The 21731-nt window shown below is 42.8% G+C and overlaps 1 protein-coding gene across 1 annotated transcript in view; it reads right to left on the bottom strand.

Annotated features, from left to right (window-relative positions):
* Window positions 1-21731, bottom strand: part of EMCN (endomucin) — a 123245-nt gene that overhangs the window by 12551 nt on the left and 88963 nt on the right. The window contains exons 2-5 of the mRNA XM_075709459.1: window positions 12258-12317; window positions 9822-9923; window positions 9294-9407; window positions 2201-2323 (exon numbers count right to left, since the gene is read on the bottom strand). Coding sequence (XP_075565574.1) covers window positions 2201-2323; window positions 9294-9407; window positions 9822-9923; window positions 12258-12317 — 399 coding nt within the window. The remainder of the gene's footprint in view (window positions 1-2200; window positions 2324-9293; window positions 9408-9821; window positions 9924-12257; window positions 12318-21731) is intronic.

Here is a 21731-nt window from a genome sequence, read left to right as displayed (position 1 = left end):
TTTGTTGTTTAGGTCACAGAATAAAAAGCTACAATACTTGCAGTTTCTCAGATGTATTTAGACTCTGACTGATCCATTAAATCTCCTATTTTTCATTAATTAAACAAAAGGAGAAAATTAAATATTAGCAAGCAATCCTCTGTGGAGGTGGAGAATGAGTAGGAGGTATATTATACATGACAGCCAAAGTTAAAGTTAAAGAAGTGTATGTGTCAATGGCTGCATGCAGGTTGTTCTGTTTGCTAAAACCAGTCCCTATTGCCTTCTCTAGCCTGGGTGAGCACTATGCAGCTCCTCCTCCATGGCTGGTGGTTTCAATCTTCTTTAATACAGCAATAGTGTTCTCTGATGTTTCTCCAAGTTCTTTCCTAGGCTCCCCCACTCATTTCAGTCGCTCTCCAGCTCTCTGTGGCACTCCTCCCACACCCTGATCTTTTGATATGGCTGATTGGAAATTTCTCTTCAAAATGTGCTTTTTTCTTTTTCTGCAGCAAGAAAGGAAATTTTCACCAAAATGGCATTTTTTTTAAAAATGGAAAATGGTCTCAAAATTAAATATATTCTTTAGCATTGAGGTTAGCCAGCTGAATTATTTTGGTTGAGCATACCAAATAGAAACATTCTGTTCTGGATCAATTTCACATGAGTTTGTCTTCCCCTGATCTCCCACGCAGAAGCTGTGGCTTGGGTGCCTTCAGCTTCAAGATCTGCTATCCCCTATGGGCTGCAGCGCCAGCCCCACTGCACATACCAGTGTCTGCTCTGGTGAACAAAATGTATACAGCCCCTACAGAAGGCCCCAAACGTGAAATTTCAAAGAGCTGGGAAGAACTAATCTAATGGCAGCAAGAGAGTCAGCATTTCTTCTAATCTCAGCACAGAATGAAACAACTGGCTTCACACTTGCATTGCTTTAAAAGTTATTAGGGTGCAGCATATGGCTTCCCTTGGCCCAGATCGATTGCACATAGGAGAAGAAATCTGTTTAGAGGGAAACAAAACATTTTTTCTTAAAGTCTTTAACATATACAGAGAATAAGGGAGCAAGGGTGCACCCATTTCGGATAAGCTACCTAACTCATCAGGTGAGTAGTGGGATTTCTTGCATATTTAAGCTCCAAGAAAGAAGCGAGGAGCTGGTGCTGTGAGGAGACAGGAAAGGTGTAAGCATGGAAATCCTGGTTCAGTAGGAGGTGATTCTGAAATGGCTGTTTTATGGGAACTCAGAGTACTGGCTATGCCAAGCACCTAGACTGACTCCTTCGTATTATTATAATACCTTTTTGCATGCTTCTAAGCATTTCAGTGCATACTGAGCATATGCTATTACTCCACTTTTATATGCAATCCTATCCTCTATGAGGAAAAAAAAATCACGGTACACGCTCATGCTTATCTCCCACAAACACAATCCAGAGGTTGTAAAAAGTCTTGTATCCCTTGGGGCATGTTAAACATTAATAATAATTGGGATATGCAAACAAAGTCAGTGTCCTTATTGGATTTACACACATGTAGCTGAAAGCAAGTATTGAGTGAAGTGAAGGCTCAGAGACCTTAAGAAAACCTGAATAAGTGGTTCTTCAAAATCTAGGAAAGTTAAGACAGCTAGAAGCATAATAAATGATCACTCATATGACCTGGCATCTACGTTCACCACAGTGTTGCTTAGTGGATAAATACACCAAAACACACCCATAAAAACAACAAAACTAGACTGGAGCTGGGAAGGATTAATATATTTCTGACCCTGCATGTGACCATGTTGTACTTTGAACAATGTAATTTAATTGGTAATATGCATTAACTTGCCCTCCAGATTTATTAACAATTGTAAAAATTATAGCTGTTTTCTCCTTTGTCTCCTTTGCGTTGCAGCCAGAGAATTTATCTTCATGACCTCCTCTGGCAGTCAATGCTACACAATGACCACATACAGCTTGTGTAAAGATTGCTATTGTCTTTTGTAATTTATATCCTCCTGTAATGACACTGTGTATCCCAACTGAATGTTTTGAAGTTCACCCATCACTCATCATAACTTCATAGCTAGATGACATGGACACAGCGTACCCTGCATGAATAAGGAGGTGGCCCTCATTTCAGGGCAATGCACAACAAATGAAAAAGAGATCTGAAATTATTTGCATCTTTTTAAGTGTTTGTAAAGGAAAATAGATTGTATGTTTCCAAGACTTACTTGAGGTTCCAGGAGCAGGAGTGGTGTTTTGTAGAGAGTTTCTAGAAGAAAAAGATGATCCCTCAGTAGATGAAGCACTCAAACTCTCATTTTGTGCCAATTGTGTTGTACTTGCTTGTGTAGCTGGAAATGAGACAGATGTTCAGGTAAGGTACACTGTAAAAGCATTGTCTTAGATCCTGGACCACCCCTCAGACAAAGGCTCCCACTATCACAGAAGAGACTTAAGGTCAGAAAGTGCTACAGCTTCTGGTAACTGCTTGTCAAGAGACAAACCATCCCTGTGGAGTTGTTACTACTGGCATAGTTGAGACATCTTTAAAGCACATCCTAGCATCAGAAACAGCCTCACATCTGTGCCGGAAGACAGCCTAGAGCTCTGACCCGGGAGCCCAGAATAACTAGACAGTCTTGCACCAAGAGCAATATGAGCAGAAAAGAGAAGCTCGCTTACTGCCCTCTGTCTTTAACCTTCATTTAATAAATAAATAAAAAAACCCCCACAACCAAACCAAGCTTCAGCCACAACTATCACATAATGGGATATTGTAAAAAGTTTTAGGGATTGTAAATAAGTGCAGAGTTAATTATTTCATTCTGTGCTGTTAAAGCCTAGGAAATAATATATCCCTGAAAATTAATTTACAAAAAATTAAAGTGTCTTATTTCTGCTCTCACACAGTCAATAGAGGATCAAAGCCATCTGTGTCACAAGATTTGCAGTGTAAGGTGAGTCCAAAATGATGGTGCAGGGCACCGCCTGAGCTTGTGGAACTCAAGGTCACTGAATGACAAGAAGAAAGAATTTAAGCTGTTCCAGCACAGCTGATAATTCCTGCGTCTACGCTCAAACCTCACCATAACAACAGGCAAGAGAGTGCCTACTGAATAAAACATAGGGGTGCCCAAGAGTAACCTTATACTTCCTTTCCGATATAAATCAGAGATACGACTGAGCCATAAACAGTTTTCAGTGCCTCTTCATATGAATTTCAAACACTGGAACTAAAACAACTTTAAGACATGTTTTACTCAAACAAGTGCAACGTCATGCACACGCAACATGTGAATCTTGAGGAATGCTTCATCACACGGTTTATTCAGAAACTCTGATTACCAGTTTGGCTCCTCAAAGAACTCTTTTCTCAGGAAAAAAAAAACAAACACCCTAATTCAACGACCACACACACCTTTAACTTGGCCTGGCCCTCCCCTTCTCCTTTTGTTTATTAAGTGCAATACCTTGGAGAGGCAAGCTTCAAAACTCAAAGAGCTAAGAAAGAGTGAGCTGAAACCGCTAGAGCCAGGGGATTCCTACAACTTTGGGAACTGAGAGGAGCTGGACAGCCAGGAATGGTATCTTTGAAGGTCGAGGCATGGAAGGAAACTCTACTGAAAATCACACAAAACAAGCTTAAATGCCTAAGACTTTCACTGAGATTCTAGTGATGAGAAGCATAATTTCACTGTCAGCTCCCTCCAAAAACTTCAGCATTTTACCCCTCTAATATGCAAGCCTAATCTGCAGTAGAGGTGAGTGTAAAAAGCCCTTCTATCTCATTTTTTACTATGGTATAATGCAAGGATCTGACAACTTTAATAATTCCTGCATTCTCATCATAGAAGCCTTGAATGAATCTTTAAAAACAAACTTTTTCCACTTTTGCTTCTTACTGTGGTTGCTTCAGACTCAAATTCTAAATGTTGAATTTTAATCTGAGGTCAATTAAAAAAAAAAAGCAAAAGCCCCAAAGAACCTCCCTCTCCCTTTAAGATGCATGGGCTTGTGACAGTAACAGCAACCATCTTGTGGCTCCCTTATCGTAAGATAGCAAAAGCTTGCATGGGAGAAAGAAAAGTAAAGCAGAATAACAGTAAGCCTTCCTGTGCAGAGAGAGTCGAACACAAATACACTTTGTGAACACTGCAAAACAATCAGGTGTGTGGGAGAGATGAGGAGGGAGGCAGCCAGTTGCCTTATAACCCCATGGAGAGCTGTTTTCCCATGGGGATCACATGTTCCAGGCGTCCTATCAGTCCTGGCAGCAGCCCAGCCCCGGGTGCTCCTCTTGTGTTTGGGAGCTGCAAGAACAGATTGTTCTCGGGAACACGTGCTGTGCACTGGATACGCCTCGGTGGGGAATCAGGAGAGGAGGGATGACAGCGTTTCCATTTAATTTTTTTTTAATTCAGCCTGGGTGAGATTCTTCCTGTGACTTGGGTAGCACCAGATATGGCTCACACCTTTACCTAGGGCTTGGCGTGAAGCTTGTTGCATTTATTTCGGCAGACTGCAGAACAGGCTCCCCGCTCCTGGTGTGAAGGGGTGAAGTAGACGTGCTACGGTGCAAAAGTCTGTGTGACAGTTTTCACCACTTCCAAGGGAAAAACCATAACCTGGCGGGGAAGGTTCCCTTAATTCCACTGTACTACTGTAAGATTAAATCCTAGCAACCCAATTCTCTGCTGACTTGCGGCTTTGAAGTGGCTTTTAAGCAGCATCCAAGCCTTACGCCTAATACACAGCATAGGCTCTACCATCAACACATTCAGCAGATCGAATAGCTTCTGTGCCAAAAGCCTATGGGAACAGAAGCATCCATATCCAGCCACTGCTCACGTACACGATGGCAGCACTGACAGCACAGCACGCCTGCTAGAAATCTGTTTTTTTCGGTAAATCCCATAACTCATATCTATGCAAGGTTGAATTTGATCTCAACGGGAGGAGACAGCACAAGCCCTTACTGCTGTGCCCGTGATCTGCGTGGGAACAGGCGGGGGACTCTGCGCGGGCACATGGTGACTCAGTTCTGCCGTCCCCACTGACACATCGCTGCAGTAATTCATCACGCTTCGGCTTAGCCAGCTGCAGCAAAGATTTCTGCCTGCCTGGCAGGGGGAGTCCTGGGCTCGCAGAAAAGCAGCACAGCAGAGGAGGGTGGCTGCTGCTGCTACTGCAAAAGCACTCACATCATCGGTTAATGGGCTTGTTGTCAACAGCTGATTATGAATAAAAATGGTAAAGCAGTAAAGATTGTAAAATAGCTGTCCGAATGGGGCTGCTTGCTGCAGCGGCAGAACTCCCTGGTGGTGATGCAGCTCTCCCCGCTGATATTTTGATAAGATAAATGACAGTGTGTTAACATGTATTTGTCAAAGGGATAATCAACAACAGGGAACCTGAAGCTGCTCTGCAAAGCTGCTGTCTGAGCTTCAGCTATTTCCTCACTCTCTGTGCTCTGAAAACCCTTCATTTTCTTTAACCAGCTGAAATTCGACACATATCCTCACTTGATCTTAGCATCATTTTCTACTTAACCTACGTATAATCCACATATATTTTGGTATTTCCCAACAGTATTTTAGATTTTCTTTGCAGCAGGCTGTTACCTAGCTAGCTTTGACATCATAAGATGCTTCAAGTGGCAAATACTCTACATATACTCTATGCACTGCAAAGAATATAGACATCTGTACATGTGTTAAAACCTTACGTGGCCAAGCAATGAATGAAGGAAACACCTTTATAGGGCGGAAGGAACTGCACCCAAACCACGTTAAAAAGCCATCACAAGGGCTTTGCCAGATGGAAGACTAAACCTTCTCCCTTGAGCTCGTATCTTTAGCATAAACATACATATAGGCCTCGCCCCTGTAATAAATAGCCTGAGAAACCATTTCCATTAACAAATGCATTCATGAAAGCTTTGAAAAATCCCAGTGTAGCAAAACCAATGCAACTTCACGCCCGTTCAGAGGAATGGAAATTGGCTAGGGAGGTAACCAAGCAGATCTCAGTTTCAATATTTACACCCATAGCTGATTGCATTTGCTGTCTGCCAGCTTTACATTTTCTGGTAAGCAAAAACCCCCAAGTATTTCAAAATATATGTTTTAAAACATCTCTCTGCCTAACATGTCTCAGCAGCCAACTATACTCAGTGTTTACTTATAGCATGTAGTAACAACGTGAGGGCAATTGAACAACACGTTACCATAACCTTCTTCCAGTAGTTTTACTGAAGTAAAGCTTCCTACTTAATTATCAGTAGTTTGATAAAAAAAAGTATCTCCTCCACTCTTTCCTTTTCTCATTTTTTAATATTTAATATTTCATTGCACCATGATGTATTATCATCCAGGAGAGTGGCATGAGATAAATTAGAAACACAACAGCCAAAAATTGACTCTTACTTGTAATTTAATACCTTGAGCACTGACCTTGCATAAGATGCTTGCTCCGTATCCAAGGGAGGAAGAACATAATCTTTTGTTGCATTTCATTTCATATTCTCTTTGATAACTCCAAGTGTCCCAGGATATGAAATCCTGATTGCAGATGTAACTTGCTGTAGCATGGCACCGTACAAATTCTTGTTTTGGGGCCTGGACTGCACAAGTGAGGTCACTCTTTTGACTAAACGTGAGCTATTAGATTTGACCCCTTAAATTAATAAGTAAGGTTAAGGAGATAAGTCTAATTGCTGGCTTCCAATTTAATAAACAGGGCAGGAGGGCAAAGAGGGAGAGATTGTACTTATGGCCTGCAGAGGAAAAGAATACTGAAGACTTTAAAAAAAAGTAATCTGCATGATTTCATAGCCTGTGGAGCATTGGGGGCTTTTCCTGAAATTATAATAAAAGGTGACAGCAGCCACAGAAATTGCAGTGGAGATGGGAAGCCCTGTCAAATCTCTGCTGTGTGGATGCATTAATTCACTGAAGCTTTTAGCAGGGATTAAAGCAGAGAAAGCGATGGCCTCCATTACAAAACAACAGAGGCACCTGCTTTTTATCAAAAATCAGGGGTAGTAAAGGTAAATTTTGAAGTGTCATAAAAGCACCACCAATTTCTGCCTCCGTCCCATACGGCCAGCCCAAAAAGGGGGAGGAGTGAGCGCTAGTGAAAAAGAAAAAGAGAGTAGACAACTTTCTCTTCCTTTCCATTTTGAGAGCAGAAGTCTTGCTACACCTGCGCTCGCTTCAGGGAGCACAACTGCCCCAGCCCTGTGCTGCTGCTGGGGATGCTGGCAGGAGCTGGGAGGGTGCAGTGAAGCCGACAGCACCTTGCCGAGCCAATGCGTGGGGTGGAAACAGAGAGATGGCTGTAGCCAGCAGCCAGATGGTGGTCGAGGGGTCTGTGGGTTTTCTACAAGGGCTGGCCTACACATCTGCACAGCCCCTGTGCCCTGTCCCAAAGCCACTACCTTGTGTCCCATCCCACTCCTTTGTGCTGAAGACAAGGCTATGACTTTCTTGAAAGGCAGACCAGAATTTTGTCTTAAAACCCACTAACTGGTTTTCACATACACAGTTTTTCCAAATACTACTTAGTGTTGAAAGAAAATATAGTGTCTTTTAATGCAGGGCAGTTCCCAATGTCATCTTTAATTTTACAAAGGGGAGCGAGAGGCAGGTAAGCCCTGTTTTTAGGTTCATTTATCAATCATTTTTATCAGAAGTTTTTTGGTTTGTTTTTTTTTTTAGCTTAAACAAGGATTTTTAAAAACAAATCACAACCCGAGCAGCTAGGGACTGAACTCTAGCTGGTCAAAAGAGAACACAAAGAGGAATTGAAAGGAGGCATGTTGGTGAAAACTTCACACCCAGGCCCATTGTACCTCCAGCACCAGTTTTTTGGGGCATCAGTGCAGAGCAGTGGCCGGAGCTAAGCTGAACTGGCAGGTATGCCTTTCCTTGTTAGCTTTCCTTTCCCTGCTGGGAGCTCTACCTGTCACCAAAGTTTATTTCCAGGTGGCTGTGCTGCTCTGGTACCCGCAAGCCAGGAACCTCCGCCAAGCCAGAAGGACTAGGAATCACATCTGTGATGTGATGCACCATGCCACGGGCTTTTGACAGGCCCACAGGGTCACAAATGCAAGCTTAAAAAGATTCTTTCTGGCCTTCAGTATCACTTCAGCAGCTTGTGCGTCGACCAGACTGTATCCTGTGACTCACCGATACTGGCATTTAAAAGCCAAGGCAAAACACAAAAGACTTCAGGCTGACAATCAGACTACTTCCCTTTCCAAGCACAGAGGCAAAGCTGCATCAGGAGAAGATGTAACCACTAGAGTGAAAGGGTAATTGCTCTCCAGGCAGCTTAGCAGGCTTGGGTCCATGAGGGGTAGCTTTAAAGGAGAATTTGCATAGAGAAAGCACACAGGCCATTTCAATAGGAGTCCCTTTTTAGGCAAGGAAACCAAGGGAAGTTCTAATCATTTGTCTCAGCTCAGTATGCTCTAAATACCAACTCTGAGAACACTGGTGTACCACTGACTGCCGAGCTAAATATCTGGAGTATTTCTTTTTAATTTTTTGAGTCAATTAAGTATAAAAATTGGAGTATTTCAAAGCTCTTGTTCAGCAAAAGACTTCAGCAAATATTTACAGTGTAGTTCAGACACAGAAGGGAGAATGAATTTCATCTTAAGTTTACTGAGCTCCTTCTGGATGTTATCATACTTGTTTAAATTAATCCAGCTACTTGCTGGATACATGGGATATTTTTTTTTTTTAAATTTTCTTTTTCTACAATCCAATCTGATGTGCTGGGCCAAAACACATGTTATTCTGAAGATTTTTGGGGAACAAAAGTATTTCCCAAGATTGATGCAGGGTAATTAGTACCACCTCTCTGCTTTCAGTACTGTGACTCATAATAATATAGAACATAATTAACTGTAGCATTGTAACATATATAAAAATAAAAAACAAAGGCTGTTCTGACACCACTCTGATCATATAGAATAATTTATTTTTGATGAAATAATTATTAAAAAAACCCAGAAGAAAATAAAAAATGAAAATGCTTCCAAATACATCTCTCCCAATTACAGGGAGATTCAAATCCTGTGTAATGGCTTCAGATCACCTCCACTACAAATTAAAGGTATAATATTCTTTGTGTAAGACTCTAGGGCAAGATTCATTAAAGATACGTAATATGTTAGGATGAATAGCTCTGCTTCCCCAAAACTCCAAATCCATAACCCAAACTATTCTTTTTGACCTCCTTTTGTTGTTGCAGTGTTTTACAGAAATGTAGCATACAATAACTCAGAAATCTCTCAATTAAATTATCACTTACTCTTTTTTGTGCTGCCACTTTTAGCTGCTGCTGTAGTGATCACTTTTACTGGTGGTTGTGGTGGTGTACTTTGTGTTATTTGTTGTGCAGTATTAGGCGAAGAAGGCATGGAATCTAATAAAGGAACAACATTCAAATTATTTCCGCAATTTTGTATACACACATATGCACACACACAAAACACACCTATTGCCCTGCTTGCAGCCTAGTTTTAAATTATCAAAAGAATATTTCATTTAAGTTGAAGATCAACAGGGACAGGGCTCCCTTCACTGCAGAGAAAGACATTCCCTGTCCCATAGGTGGGTCACCCCCTTGATAACAAGCCTGTGATAACACAGTCACAAGGCCTGGTTTGGAGCTGCCTTGACCCTGACCAGGAGGAAGCTCCTGTGCACACCTGCAAGATTTCAACAAAGAGTTCACTATATGTAAAACAAATTCTCAAGCCAAGAGGCACAGCTGCTTAATTTCCTGAAGAACCACTGGAACAGCATCAACAATTAGCTCAAAGAAATGTTCACTTACTGTTTGCAATGGATTCTTTTGTAGTTCTGATTGCAGTTGTTGTCAGCACTGACGCTCGCGATGGTGTTACTTGTGAAGCCGACACGTTCACAGATTCTGTTACTGCAAGGCAGGCATTCACATCTTTACTGATTTATTTTATCATGCATAAATAAACATCACGTACATCTAGCTGCCGTCTCTCACAAAGGCAGTGATTTTCTGTTTAAAGTCTGGCCCTTACAGAGCTTTTTTACCTACATGTTTTTAAAGAGGATTCAAAGTACATATGGTTGGTATCAGAGGGAAGGTTTGGCCTGTGGGCAATCCACAAGTTGTCCACTGAGAGTTAGCAGCTGTAGCTTCCAGCCATCTCCTAAGGAAGAGGCATATGCTCTTTGGGAGTTATACAGAGGGGCCTGGCATGACTGCCAAGGGAAATGGTGAGGGGAAAGGAGCCTGGTGTGGATGGATGGGTTCAATGTGCTGCCAGACTGGACTGCTGACTAGCACTTTGCTGCATACCTGTTTAATAGGAGGAGGGAGGTAAACTCCCCAGAAAGAAGTGTGAGACACACACAGGAAGAGAGCTTATATATTACAGGTAAAGAACTGAAGGGGAGGAGACCCTAAGAGTCCTTGTGCAATTTTTTACTCTTCTCTCTGCTGTCCACCTTGAGCCCCAGTTGAGTCATCTTCTCTGGCTAGCTTTCCCAGACCCTCTTCCTCTGCACCCAGATTTCTGGGGAAAAAAGAGCACCTGGCAGGCCTTCATCCGAGGTGTGCAGCAAAGCTTAGGACTTCTTGGATGAGATGAATAAGTGATATTCCCCAGGGTGAACTTGGTGCCCTTTGTAAGGTGGCTTCCGGTAGTTCTCTTCTCCAGAGGGGTGAGATTTGGAGGCTGAGGGGAGGGGAAAGGGCTCCCTTGGGCAGCAGGGACCACTTCCAGCTGCTGCTGGTACGGAAAGAGGGGAGCAGAGTTGCCCAAACATCACTAAGGCAATAGCAAGGTTTAAATCAGTGTGTCTTGCTGTGCATGGATGGCATACTGCAGGTCCTACGTGCCCCTGGCACATGCTCAACGGAACAGACTGGACAAATTACTGCTGAGGGATCTGGACTAAAAAAACCCATAACTAATCATTTTAAGAGCCCAGTTTTCAATCCTGTAATCTAATACAAACAGAAAGTGCTACTGTCAGCTACAGAAGCTCATTTCAATCCCTGACAACAACCCAATGTGTCCTACTACCTCTTCTAGCACTTTTCATGGATGGGAAACATGACAGAATAGGAACAAATCATGACATGACATGTCATTTTCCCTCATATGACTTGAGTTCTTCTAAATGCAATGTTCACACCAGAACTTTTAAAATATAACTTATACTCTCTTCCTCCACTCTCAGTTTGCTGGCTGTTCACCTAGAATAGCAGCGCCTCAAAGAATGAACCTCCCTGGGAGCTTGCTCCACACCCACAAAGTGCTTTAATCTCATAGTGGGCTTCTGGTGCTTTTCTCATAGGCATAAATAACAATACTGCTTTCTCTTCTGTGACAAAAAGCTGCAAGAGAGGTTTCAGTGAAACATTTGAAGAGCTCATTCACTGTGAGGTGCTGGGCCTTTATTAAATGTCCTTGAAACAGACATGAGCATCAGGGGTTTTGAAACATAAAAGAACTGCCACACAATTTAGGGACTAACTCTTCTGCTGTAAGAAACATAACATATGCATACTTCTCCTGGCTGCATCTTACTCATCTCCATTACTAGCACTTCAAGTATATACATCATTATCATCTCAGTGCTTTCAGCTCCAAAACAGACTCATTAGCATCTCTGGTTATCAAAAAATATAATCCTGTGTCCAAGTTTTCTTCTCTCATCACTTATTAAATGCATCAGTCTTCAATATTCAAACTAATAGAGGAGTTGATATTTAGCTCACATGAATGAAATATGGTCAACGCTGATTTTTCATAACTACAAAGCCACAAAATAGAGAGAACTGAATGTGTCAGTTGAAGATATAAACCAGAATCACAGACTTTTACTGTATGAAGCAGGTATTTTCTGTGTTAAGTCTTCATAGTTCTAGGACTTTAAGTTTGATCTAGTAAAAAAAAAAATCGCACACAAAAAAGAGAAAGAATGCAGCTTTTGAAACTGAGGGCACTGAACCACTCCTTGAGAGCATAGGAACTCACAGAATTTCAGCCTTTTTCACCTGAAATAAAAAATGCAGCCTGCTCAAATTAACCCTCTCCTTACTAAGATCCCTCAGTCCTTTCTTCTTAACAGACTTTTATAAGAGGCCCAGGGAAATACGTTGCTCTACAATCACCTTACATGAAATAATTCACTTAATTTCTCCCAGAAGTTGGAAAAGGTGAAAGCTAGAAAGGCCATGGGAGCTTCAGAATACCAGATAACAGTGAATTTGAACACTTACCAGATTGTGATGTTGATGCAGGACCGGTTGCATTGACATTACTGTTCTGAACAGCACATTCTGAAATAAACACAGAAAGAATCATATTACTTCAGCCACCTTCCAGATCTGTTTAGCACTACATAGGCATATAAGGCAGAGAGCAGCAAAGACCTTCCTGGAAAATCAAGTTCAGAAGCCTATTAGCAGAAGCAACCAAATCATACAACTCTGCTAGCAATCTTTTCAAGCTGTATCCTAAATCTCTTAGCTTTGCCCTCACTGCTGTAATGGGGAGCATCTTCTATGGCCTCCCCCCTTGGACTGCAGGTTGTTTTCCAACAGGTATTAGTGTCTCTAAGACTAGTTTGCAAAAAAACCTGGAGCAATTAAAGTTTTTTTGGTAGCTCCTCTTCTTGAGTACAACCACAGTTGCTCTGGATGTTCAGGGTGGAGGATTAACTAAAATAACTGGCTGCAGGAGTAAGTACCCATTCTCCTACCTTGGCTAGTACAAGCACTTCAGGAGGGGCTTTCAGCATCACCCTGATCCCTATATGTGAGGGGAATAGGAGAATTCACAGAACATGGCTCAGGAAGCACTGAGTAATGACTGACTTTCCCCACTGCCGTCAAGGCAGTGCTCCAGCTATTGGGAGTTTACTGCAGTAAATTATGCTAGTCTTAAGAATCCTAGGTCAAGTGAGCAGGTGAAAGTCTACAATATTACAAAAAAACCAAATTGGCCACCCCACCCCACCCCCCCCCCCCCACCAAACCAAAAGCAAAATAATTTCTGTATCTCCTGACTGTGCTGAAAAGTAGTAACAGCATAACTCAAGTAGAGTTTTGGCTTCAAATAAGATTTTCTCTCATTTCTGGGGTGTCCATATTTTTCTACTAAAAGTTAAGGGAGTGATGAAGGGCGTGAAAAAAACTACGTTGAGTCAGAAACAGTGGCATTTCACAACCATTTACACCGCTGTGAGACAAGGATGGGTACATTTGGGGAGGAAGAGGTCAGCTCTGCGACTGAATGGGAGAGCAAAATGGTACAGACTAATCCTCCAGCGCTTTCAGGTTTGGACCGTGACATCCTGTCAAGCTGCATTAGCATGCTGTAATATAGATATCGCAAAACTGAGTCAGGACATCATGTCACTATTCTTGTGTGACTCCATTCATGGCAATATCTGCTGGCAGTCTCTCTTTTTTTGGCTACAGGGCAGAACAGTCAGCTTTGTTCCCTTTGCTCAGTGTGCTACCCTCCGATTAACATTTCATGAGCACTACCCGAGGCCTGCCAGAGTCACAAATCTAACCTGGAAAAAAGAGAAACCATAATACAATTGCAGGAGTTCTACAGGCACATATTAAGGCCTAGTCAGATGAGCCCTTACAACTCCTTTTCAAGCAGTGTAAGGTGTTATCAGCCCTCTTGGCACCTGCACATTTCTAACGGGCATCATTTGGGTTGTTGCCCCTTCCCAGTGAGCCCCACCCTCCTGGGCATCTCTTCTAGGTACACTGCTGCCTTCGCAATGCCTCGTCACAGCAGGTGCTGGCCCATTTTGATATGGGTATATGCCATATCAAATTAAATCAGTTCCCTATGGGCCTGATGCTGCCCCAGCCCTACTCCCCAGGTCACATGAATAGTCAGGCTATGCACAGCCCTTTGGCCAGTGCATTAAAAATACTGTTTTTCCTGCCATTTAGTTACCTAGTCAGAATAATTCTTTGTAATCCACACTTGAAATAGTTTGAAAACAAATTTTATCCAAATAGACCAAAAAGCAATCTTGTTTCCCTAAACAACGAGCATTTTTACATCTCTTTATTCTCATTACGAGCTGCTGACAAAGCTCCTGTAAATCATAGAATCCTAGAACTGTTTAGGTTGGGAAAGACCTTTAAGATCATCCAGTCCAACCATTAACCTAACATTACCAAGTCCACACTAAACTAATCCCCATGCCACGAGGTCACAGCACTAAACCAGAATGTTTTTTCAACAGTGCCTACATTTCATATGGTTTGTTATAACATCTCTCAGTAACTACCATATCTGTAACACCAGCTAAATGCACTAGCTGGCCAATTAGCTCATTCCCTAACTCTTCCCTTAACTCAGCATGCCTTTGTGGAAAGCCCACTGCAATACTTATATTATTCACCCTTTAAAGGTGTTCCATTTAATAACCATGATGATAGGCCGAGATTTCCTCAAAACTAAAAAAATTGAGAATTTAAGTCACAGTTTTGTTATGAGTCACAGTTTGCAGATTTTATCACAGGCTAGAGATAAACTAAGGTAAATTTGATTAGCAGAGTAGAATAAAGTGGAGTTCTATGAATTAATTGTTTTCTTAAAATGGTGGATAATTAAGTATACTTTAAAAACAAGTTGAAAGCAACACGCAAAAATGCTTAAAACTAGCCAGGATTTCAGGGGGAATTGGTTGATTAAAAGAAGCGACAGAACTGGTGGCTTATTATGCTCTTATTTGCAATGTTAAGTTGTGACTAAGAAGAATCCTATGGGGGATAAAAGCAAAAGATCAAAAATTATTGAGAAAAGGACTTTGGCCCATTAGAGGCTGTTGCTAGACAAAGAGAGAGACACAAAGATTAATTTTTCTGCTAGTGTCAGGTTGGCTGCAGCTTGAGATGACAGACAACCAATTAAGTTACAATGGCATGTTTTTTTGGCAAATTTAGATGCAGTCACCCCATTGATATGAGAGCACCTCGATGTATTCTGACTTGGGAGCCGCCAAAATCTACTCGGCAACTGCTCCCACACACAAACCTCTCCCATTTGCCGTGCTCCCTGGCAATAAACTCGGACAAAAGAGCGTAGGTGACTGGTGATGTAGCACCCTTGGGTCTGGAGAACATGTGCAGAGCTAAAAGGTGCTCAGATGTGACACTGGGCTGAATAAAGGGATGATGGTCATGGTGGTCAGATCCACCCCCCTTTCTAAAAGCAGATAACAAGGCGAGAAGAAATCAGAACTGGGAGAAAGATAACAGGACAAGAAGAAGATGAGAGGGGAAGGGCAGGAAGGCCCAGAGATGGTAAGACAATAAGGGTGGCAGGGAAAGATAAGGAGGAATTAAGAAGAGCTTGAAAAACATTTGACCCATGATCACAAGGCCAAAATGAAAAAAAGAGAAACTGTTGTTTTGTTTGTTTTTTTTTTCCTTCAGGTTCACAGAATTTCCCTTTATTGTCCTTTCTGTCTTGGATTTAAATGGCATATTTGTTCTAAAATTAAAGCAACAGTGAAATAATTTGTATCTGGTCTTCAGCCATGATTTTGAAATGAATGAACTCAAACACTGAACTTACTTTCTTTTTTAAAATTCAGAAGGAGTTCCTGAATTCAGCCAGGGCTGACCAACAGCCACAGTTGTTCTCAAACTGCAGCTTTTGATGTGGGCTCCAGCCTCCAAGGTCTCATCTTGGAGCTCTCATAATTTCTTCCCTCTCTCTCACTCATTATTTTTACCTTTACACTGGGAAGACTAAGATAAGCGGGTTTTGACTTTGTGTTAATTAGGTGCCTGTCATTGCTATAATCAAGACAGAAAGAAAAGCAGAAATGACTGTGCAAGATTACATCAGTAGTTCTGTTTGTACACTACAAGATACTACAGGGCACAAACCACTAAGTTTAAAACACCACATGAAACAGCTCATACAAAAGTGAATGCCAAGAAGTCAAAACAAAAACGTTCTTAAAGATTAAGAGATTGTTCAAAATATATATTGATTATATTCATTACATGAATTACTGAATTTAAATGCTGTCAGTTTTGGCATCAATATCTGATTTTGAAAATAATTCTTTTTATGGAAAAGTCACTATCACTACAGAACTAGTTAGTGAAACGGCCCGTTTGACATTTTTTTCACTTGACCTTGCACTAGGTAGACAGGACCATAGGTTCATATTAAAATTCCTCCATTCACATGAGCACTGGTGAGGCTACAGCTGAAGTACTTGGTCCGGCTTTGGAAAGGTATTGAGAAGGTTGTGGATGCCTGGAGCAGGGCTTAATGGAGAACCATAAAAATCATCAGGAGTCTAGAAAAAAATGACCTCTCGGGAAGGATTGCAAAAATTGCATTTGTTTAGCCCAGAGAAGGAAAGATTAATAAAGGCATGAGACCAGCACTCAAGGAGGTGAGGGGCTGCAACAAAGACACAGGAATAAACTTCTCATTAGGTCCACTGAGGATGAAACTAGAGGTGATGTACAAGGGAAATTTGGACTAGAAACTTTGCAGGTTTTTAGGTACCTGTGTCAAGCTGATGTCGTAACAGCCACAAGCTAGTGTTTTAACCATTTTCCTGATGAGGATGTAAAATATTCCCATTCAAAAACCAGAATACCCAAAAGGCTGTAGCTGGGAGCAATTACCAAAGAGGTGTCCTGAGGAAACCTGTACATGTTAAGTCCCTGCTTCAAGGCTATAAAGTAGAACCTACAGGTGGCATTGTTATATTATGGGGTTTTATTCTATATTATGTTATATTATGGTTTTTAATTGTATATTATGTTATATTATGGTTTTTTTTATTGTATATTATGTTGTATTATGTTTGTTTGTGTGACCCTGGGCCTTTGCAATTATACTCAACTCATGGAAAAGTAGAAGTTGCTTTCTGTCTTTCCACACCATGAGAAATAAATAGTGATCTTTTTCGAGGAAGCAAATGATAATTCTGCCAGCCCCCACAACCATGATAGAGCCTCCTCTAACAGCTGCTCCAGCAGTAACTGTGGGAAGACTGTACACTTCATCTGACATTTTGTCCTTTCTGGAGAAAGTTATAGCTGTCCTTGTGAGAAAAGCTGGTACTGATATTCTCAGAGTTCCCAATAAATAGCTGCTGCCTGACAATGTAAACAACCTGATTACTCTTACCTTGGAGCTCTGTTGTCTATTATGTTTTCTTTTTCATTCTCATTTATTGCTGCTTCATTGCTTCATTCTCTTATCTGATCTTTCCCCAGGCCCAGTGTAGTTCTCGCACTTCTCTTATTTCTGTTTGTACGCCTCACCCATCTTTCTTTCCTGGCTCACAACCTTCTACCCTAAACCTTGAGATAAATGTCCATCTTCTTTGGTAATGCATTTTTGTGTCAAGGGGCCCACATACTCCAAAGGAAAAAAAAAAACAAAACAGTTTGCCTAGATGAGTAGTTCATCTCCTGTCAACCAGTCATTGCACAAACACCACTCCCATGGGTAGAGAGCAAAACCAAGTTTTGGACATTACTCAAACCCTACTCAAGCCCTCCAAACGGAACTCAAGTGCACCCAAATAAGTGAATTTAGGGATCAAACTTAACGTTTAATTCCTGCTGTAGAAATAGGCCTTCTACCTGGTGAGGTTTAGCATTTAGGTGCTTTTGGGCTTTTCTCCTCAGTAATGTTTTGTGGAGGTTCCCAAGAGGAGGCTTCACGCTTGCAGACTCTCGTCCTACTGGGGGACTTCAACCACCCTGACATTTGCTGGAAAAGCAACACAGCAAGCTGTAGGCAATCCAGGAGATTCCTGGAATGCATAGATGACAACTTCCTAAGCCAGGTAATAGACACCCCTACCTGAGGGGGATGGAATACTGGACCTGATGGTCACCAGTGCAAGTGAGCTCATTGGTGATGTCAAGACTGGAGGCAGCCTGGGCTGCAGTGACCATGCATTGGTGGAGTTCACACTCCTGAGGGACATGGGAAAAGGGAGGAGTACAGTCAGGACCTTAAATTTTAGAAAAGCAAACTTCCAGCTCTTCAAGGAGTTAGTCAGAAGGACCCCCTGGTCCTCAGGGACAGAGGAACAGAACAGAGCTGGCAGATCTTTAAGGATACCTCCCATAGAGCACAAGAGCTATCAGTCCCCAAGTGTAAGAAATCAGGCAAGGAAGGGAAGAGACCAGCATGGCTGAGTCGAGACCTGCTGGTCAAACTAAAGAGTAAGAGGGAACTGCACAGGCAGTGGAAGCAGGGACAGGCGTCCTGGGAAGAGTACAGGGAAACTGCCCGGTTGTGCAGGGAGGGGGTCAGGAAGGCCAAGGCGAGGATGGAGCTGAATTTGGCAAGGAATGTAAAGAATAAGAAGAAGGGCTTCTACAGGTATGTCAGCCAGAAAAGGAAGGTTAAAGAAAGTGTACCCCCCTTGATGAACAAGAATGGTGACCTTGTATCAACAGACGAGGAGAAGGCTGAGGTACTCAACAACTTCTTTGCCTCAGTCTTCACCGGCGACCTCTCTCCTCACCCCTCCCAAGTTGATGGGCCAAAAGATGGGGACCAGGGGGGTAAAGCCCCTCCCACTGTAAGGGAAGATCAGGTTCGAGACCACCTGAGGAACCTGAATGTACGCAAGTCTATGGGACCTGATGAGATGCACCCCAGAGTCCTGAGGGAATTGGCTGAGGTAGTTGCCAAGCCACTCTCCATGATATATGAAAAGTCATGGCAGTCAGGTGAAGTCCCTGCTGACTGGAAAAAGGGGAACGTTGTGCCAATTGTTAAAAAGGGAAGAAAGGAGGACCCTGGGAACTACCGACCTGTCGGCCTCACCTCTGTGCCTGGGAAAACCATGGAGCAGATCCTCCTAGAAGCTATGCTCAAGCACATGGAGGACAGGGAGGTGATGCAAGACAGCCAGCACAGATTCACCAAGGGCAAGTCCTGCCTGACCAACCTAGTGGCTTTCTATGAAGGAGTGACTGCATCAGTGGACAAGGGAAAAGCAATGGATGTCATCTATCTGGACTTCTGTAAAGCCTTCAACACGGTGCCCCACAACATCCTTCTCTCTAAATTGAGGAGATATGGATTTGATGGGTGGACTGTTCGGTGGATAAGGAATTGGCTGGATGGTCGCATCCAGAGGGTTGTGGTGAACGGCTCGATGTCCACGTGGAGACCAGTGACAAATGGAGTCCCTCAGGGGTCCGTACTGGGACCAGTGCTATTTAACATCTTCATCAATGACATAGACAGTGGGATTGAGTGCACCCTCAGCAAGTTTGCAGATGACACCAAGCTGAATTGGTGCGGTTGACACACCAGGAGGACGAGATGTCATCCAAAGGGACCTGGACAAGCTGGAGAGGTGAGCCTGTGTGAACCTCATGAGGTTCAACAAGGCCAAGTGCAAGGTCCTGCACCTGGGACGGAGCAACCCCCAATATAAATACAGGCCGGGCGATGAAGGGATTGAGAGAAGCCCTGCGGAGAAGGACTTGGGGGTACTGGTGGATGAAAAGCTGGCATGAGCCAGCAATGTGCGCTTGCAGCCCCAAATGCCAACCACATCCTGGGCTGCATCAAAAGAAGCATGGCCAGCAGGTCGAGGGAGGTGATTCTGCCCCTCTACTCTGCTCTGGTGAGACCTCATCTGGAGTGCTGCGTCCAGCTCTGGGGCCCTCAGCACAAGAAGGACACGGACCTGTTGGAGTGGGTCCAGAGGAGGGCCACCAAAATGATCCGAGGGCTGGAGCACCACTCCTACGAGGCCAGGCTGAGAGAGTTGGGGTTGTTCAGCCTGGAGAAGAGAAGACTGAGGAGACCTTATTGCGGCCTTCCAGTACTTAAAGGGGGCCTATAGGAAGGATGGGGAGAATCTTTTTAGCAAGGCCTGTTGTGACAGGACAAGGAGTAGTAGTTTTAAACTAAAGAAGAATAGATTTAGACTGGGTATAAGGAAGAAATTTTTTACAATGAGGGTGGTGAAGCACTGGAACAGGTTGCCCAGAGACGTGGTGGAGGCCCCATCCCTGGCAACATTCAAGATCAGGTTGGCTGGGGCTCTGAGCAACCTGATCTGGTTAAAGCTGTCCCTGCTCGCTGCAGGGGGGTTGGGCTAGATGACCTCTAAAGGTCCTTTCCAACCCAAAGCATTCTATAATTCTATGAAATAAAAAATGCAGCCTGCTCAAATTAACCCTCTCCTTACTAAGATCCCTCAGTCCTTTCTTCTTAACAGACTTTTATAAGAGGCCCAGGGAAATACGTTGCTCTACAATCACCCTACATGAAATAATTCACTTAATTTCTCCCAGAAGTTGGATAAGGTGAAAGCTAGAAAGGCCATGGGAGCTTCAGAATACCAGATAACAGTGAATTTGAACACTTACCAGATTGTGATGTTGATGCAGGACCGGTTGCATTGACATTACTGTTCTGAACAGCACATTCTGAAATAAACACAGAAAGAATCATATTACTTCAGCCACCTTCCAGATCTGTTTAGCACTACATAGGCATATAAGGCAGAGAGCAGCAAAGACCTTCCTGGAAAATCAAGTTCAGAAGCCTATTAGCAGAAGCAACCAAATCATACAACTCTGCTAGCAACTTAAGGTTTAATTCCTGCTGTAGAAATAGGCCTTCTACCTGGTAAGGTTTAGCATTTAGGTGCTTTTGGGCTTTTCTCCTCAGTAATGTTTTGTGGAGGCCAAGGCCGCACTTCCAGCTGAGGGGGAGAAGGCAAACTGCTATAAGCAGTGTTTGAGAAACCTGGGCTCAGTTTCCTGTACAGCTTCAGGATAGTATTCTGCCAAGACACATAGAAAGTAGCTTTAAAGTAGCTGCCACCGATGCTTATGGCTGTTTTGTAACCATATGGTGCTGGCCAGCTCTCCAAGGATCTACCTGACTTCTTGCATGTCTGTGACATCCATGCTGCAGTACTGTGCTACCATAAATAGCATGTGAGCTCCCTGGTTTACAGCTCTCCTATCTCTCTACCATCACAAATAAGATAAATGGTTACAACCAGGGAGTAGAGATTACTCCATCCTCCCTGGTATGTCTATGTAGAACAACACAATTTAATTAGTTCACATGGAGCTTCTGGAACTTAATCTTCCTCATTCAGATCAGCTTGGGTATTTCTATGTATTTTGCCACGTAGATACTCCCTGTGTCCCATTTTCCAATTGATAAAAGAGTATGTTCTTATTTTCTCGAGGACTACAAACTGCAACACACAATGGCACAACACTAGCATTAATGGAGTTACACAAGAAACAGAGAGATTTATAGGTCAAGATCTCAACTGCATCTGCAGTTTTTATCATTTGGATCTTCCATAATAATAATATGGATACAAGCTGCAACATCTGCATTTGCAGTCCAATCTCAGCTTTCTCAATATTTTGCTTTGTCTGGAGAATGTGTTCAGTGCAGAATCAACCCTCTGAAAATCCTGCAGAAAGCCATAACATAGGACAGAGCAAGGAATGGGATTAATTTTAGATAACTGTTGTTATTTCAGTCCCCTCTCTGCATTTCTGCAGCTTATTTTATTACCACTAGATACAGCTCCCCCCCCCCCCCCCCCCCGCCCCGTGCCCCTTCTAATTGTACAAATGAGAGCTACCTAATACCAAGAGAAATGCATTGCCAGGAAATCTGCAGGTTCAAGACAAGCATGTTTCTAAGAGCAGAGGGGTTTTTCTACAGTG

This window comes from Pelecanus crispus, chromosome 4 (assembly GCF_030463565.1).
Source record: "Pelecanus crispus isolate bPelCri1 chromosome 4, bPelCri1.pri, whole genome shotgun sequence".
Lineage (NCBI taxonomy): Eukaryota > Metazoa > Chordata > Aves > Pelecaniformes > Pelecanidae > Pelecanus > Pelecanus crispus.
Note: the sequence above shows the minus strand (reverse complement) of the source record. Positions and strands in the feature narration are given on the sequence as shown.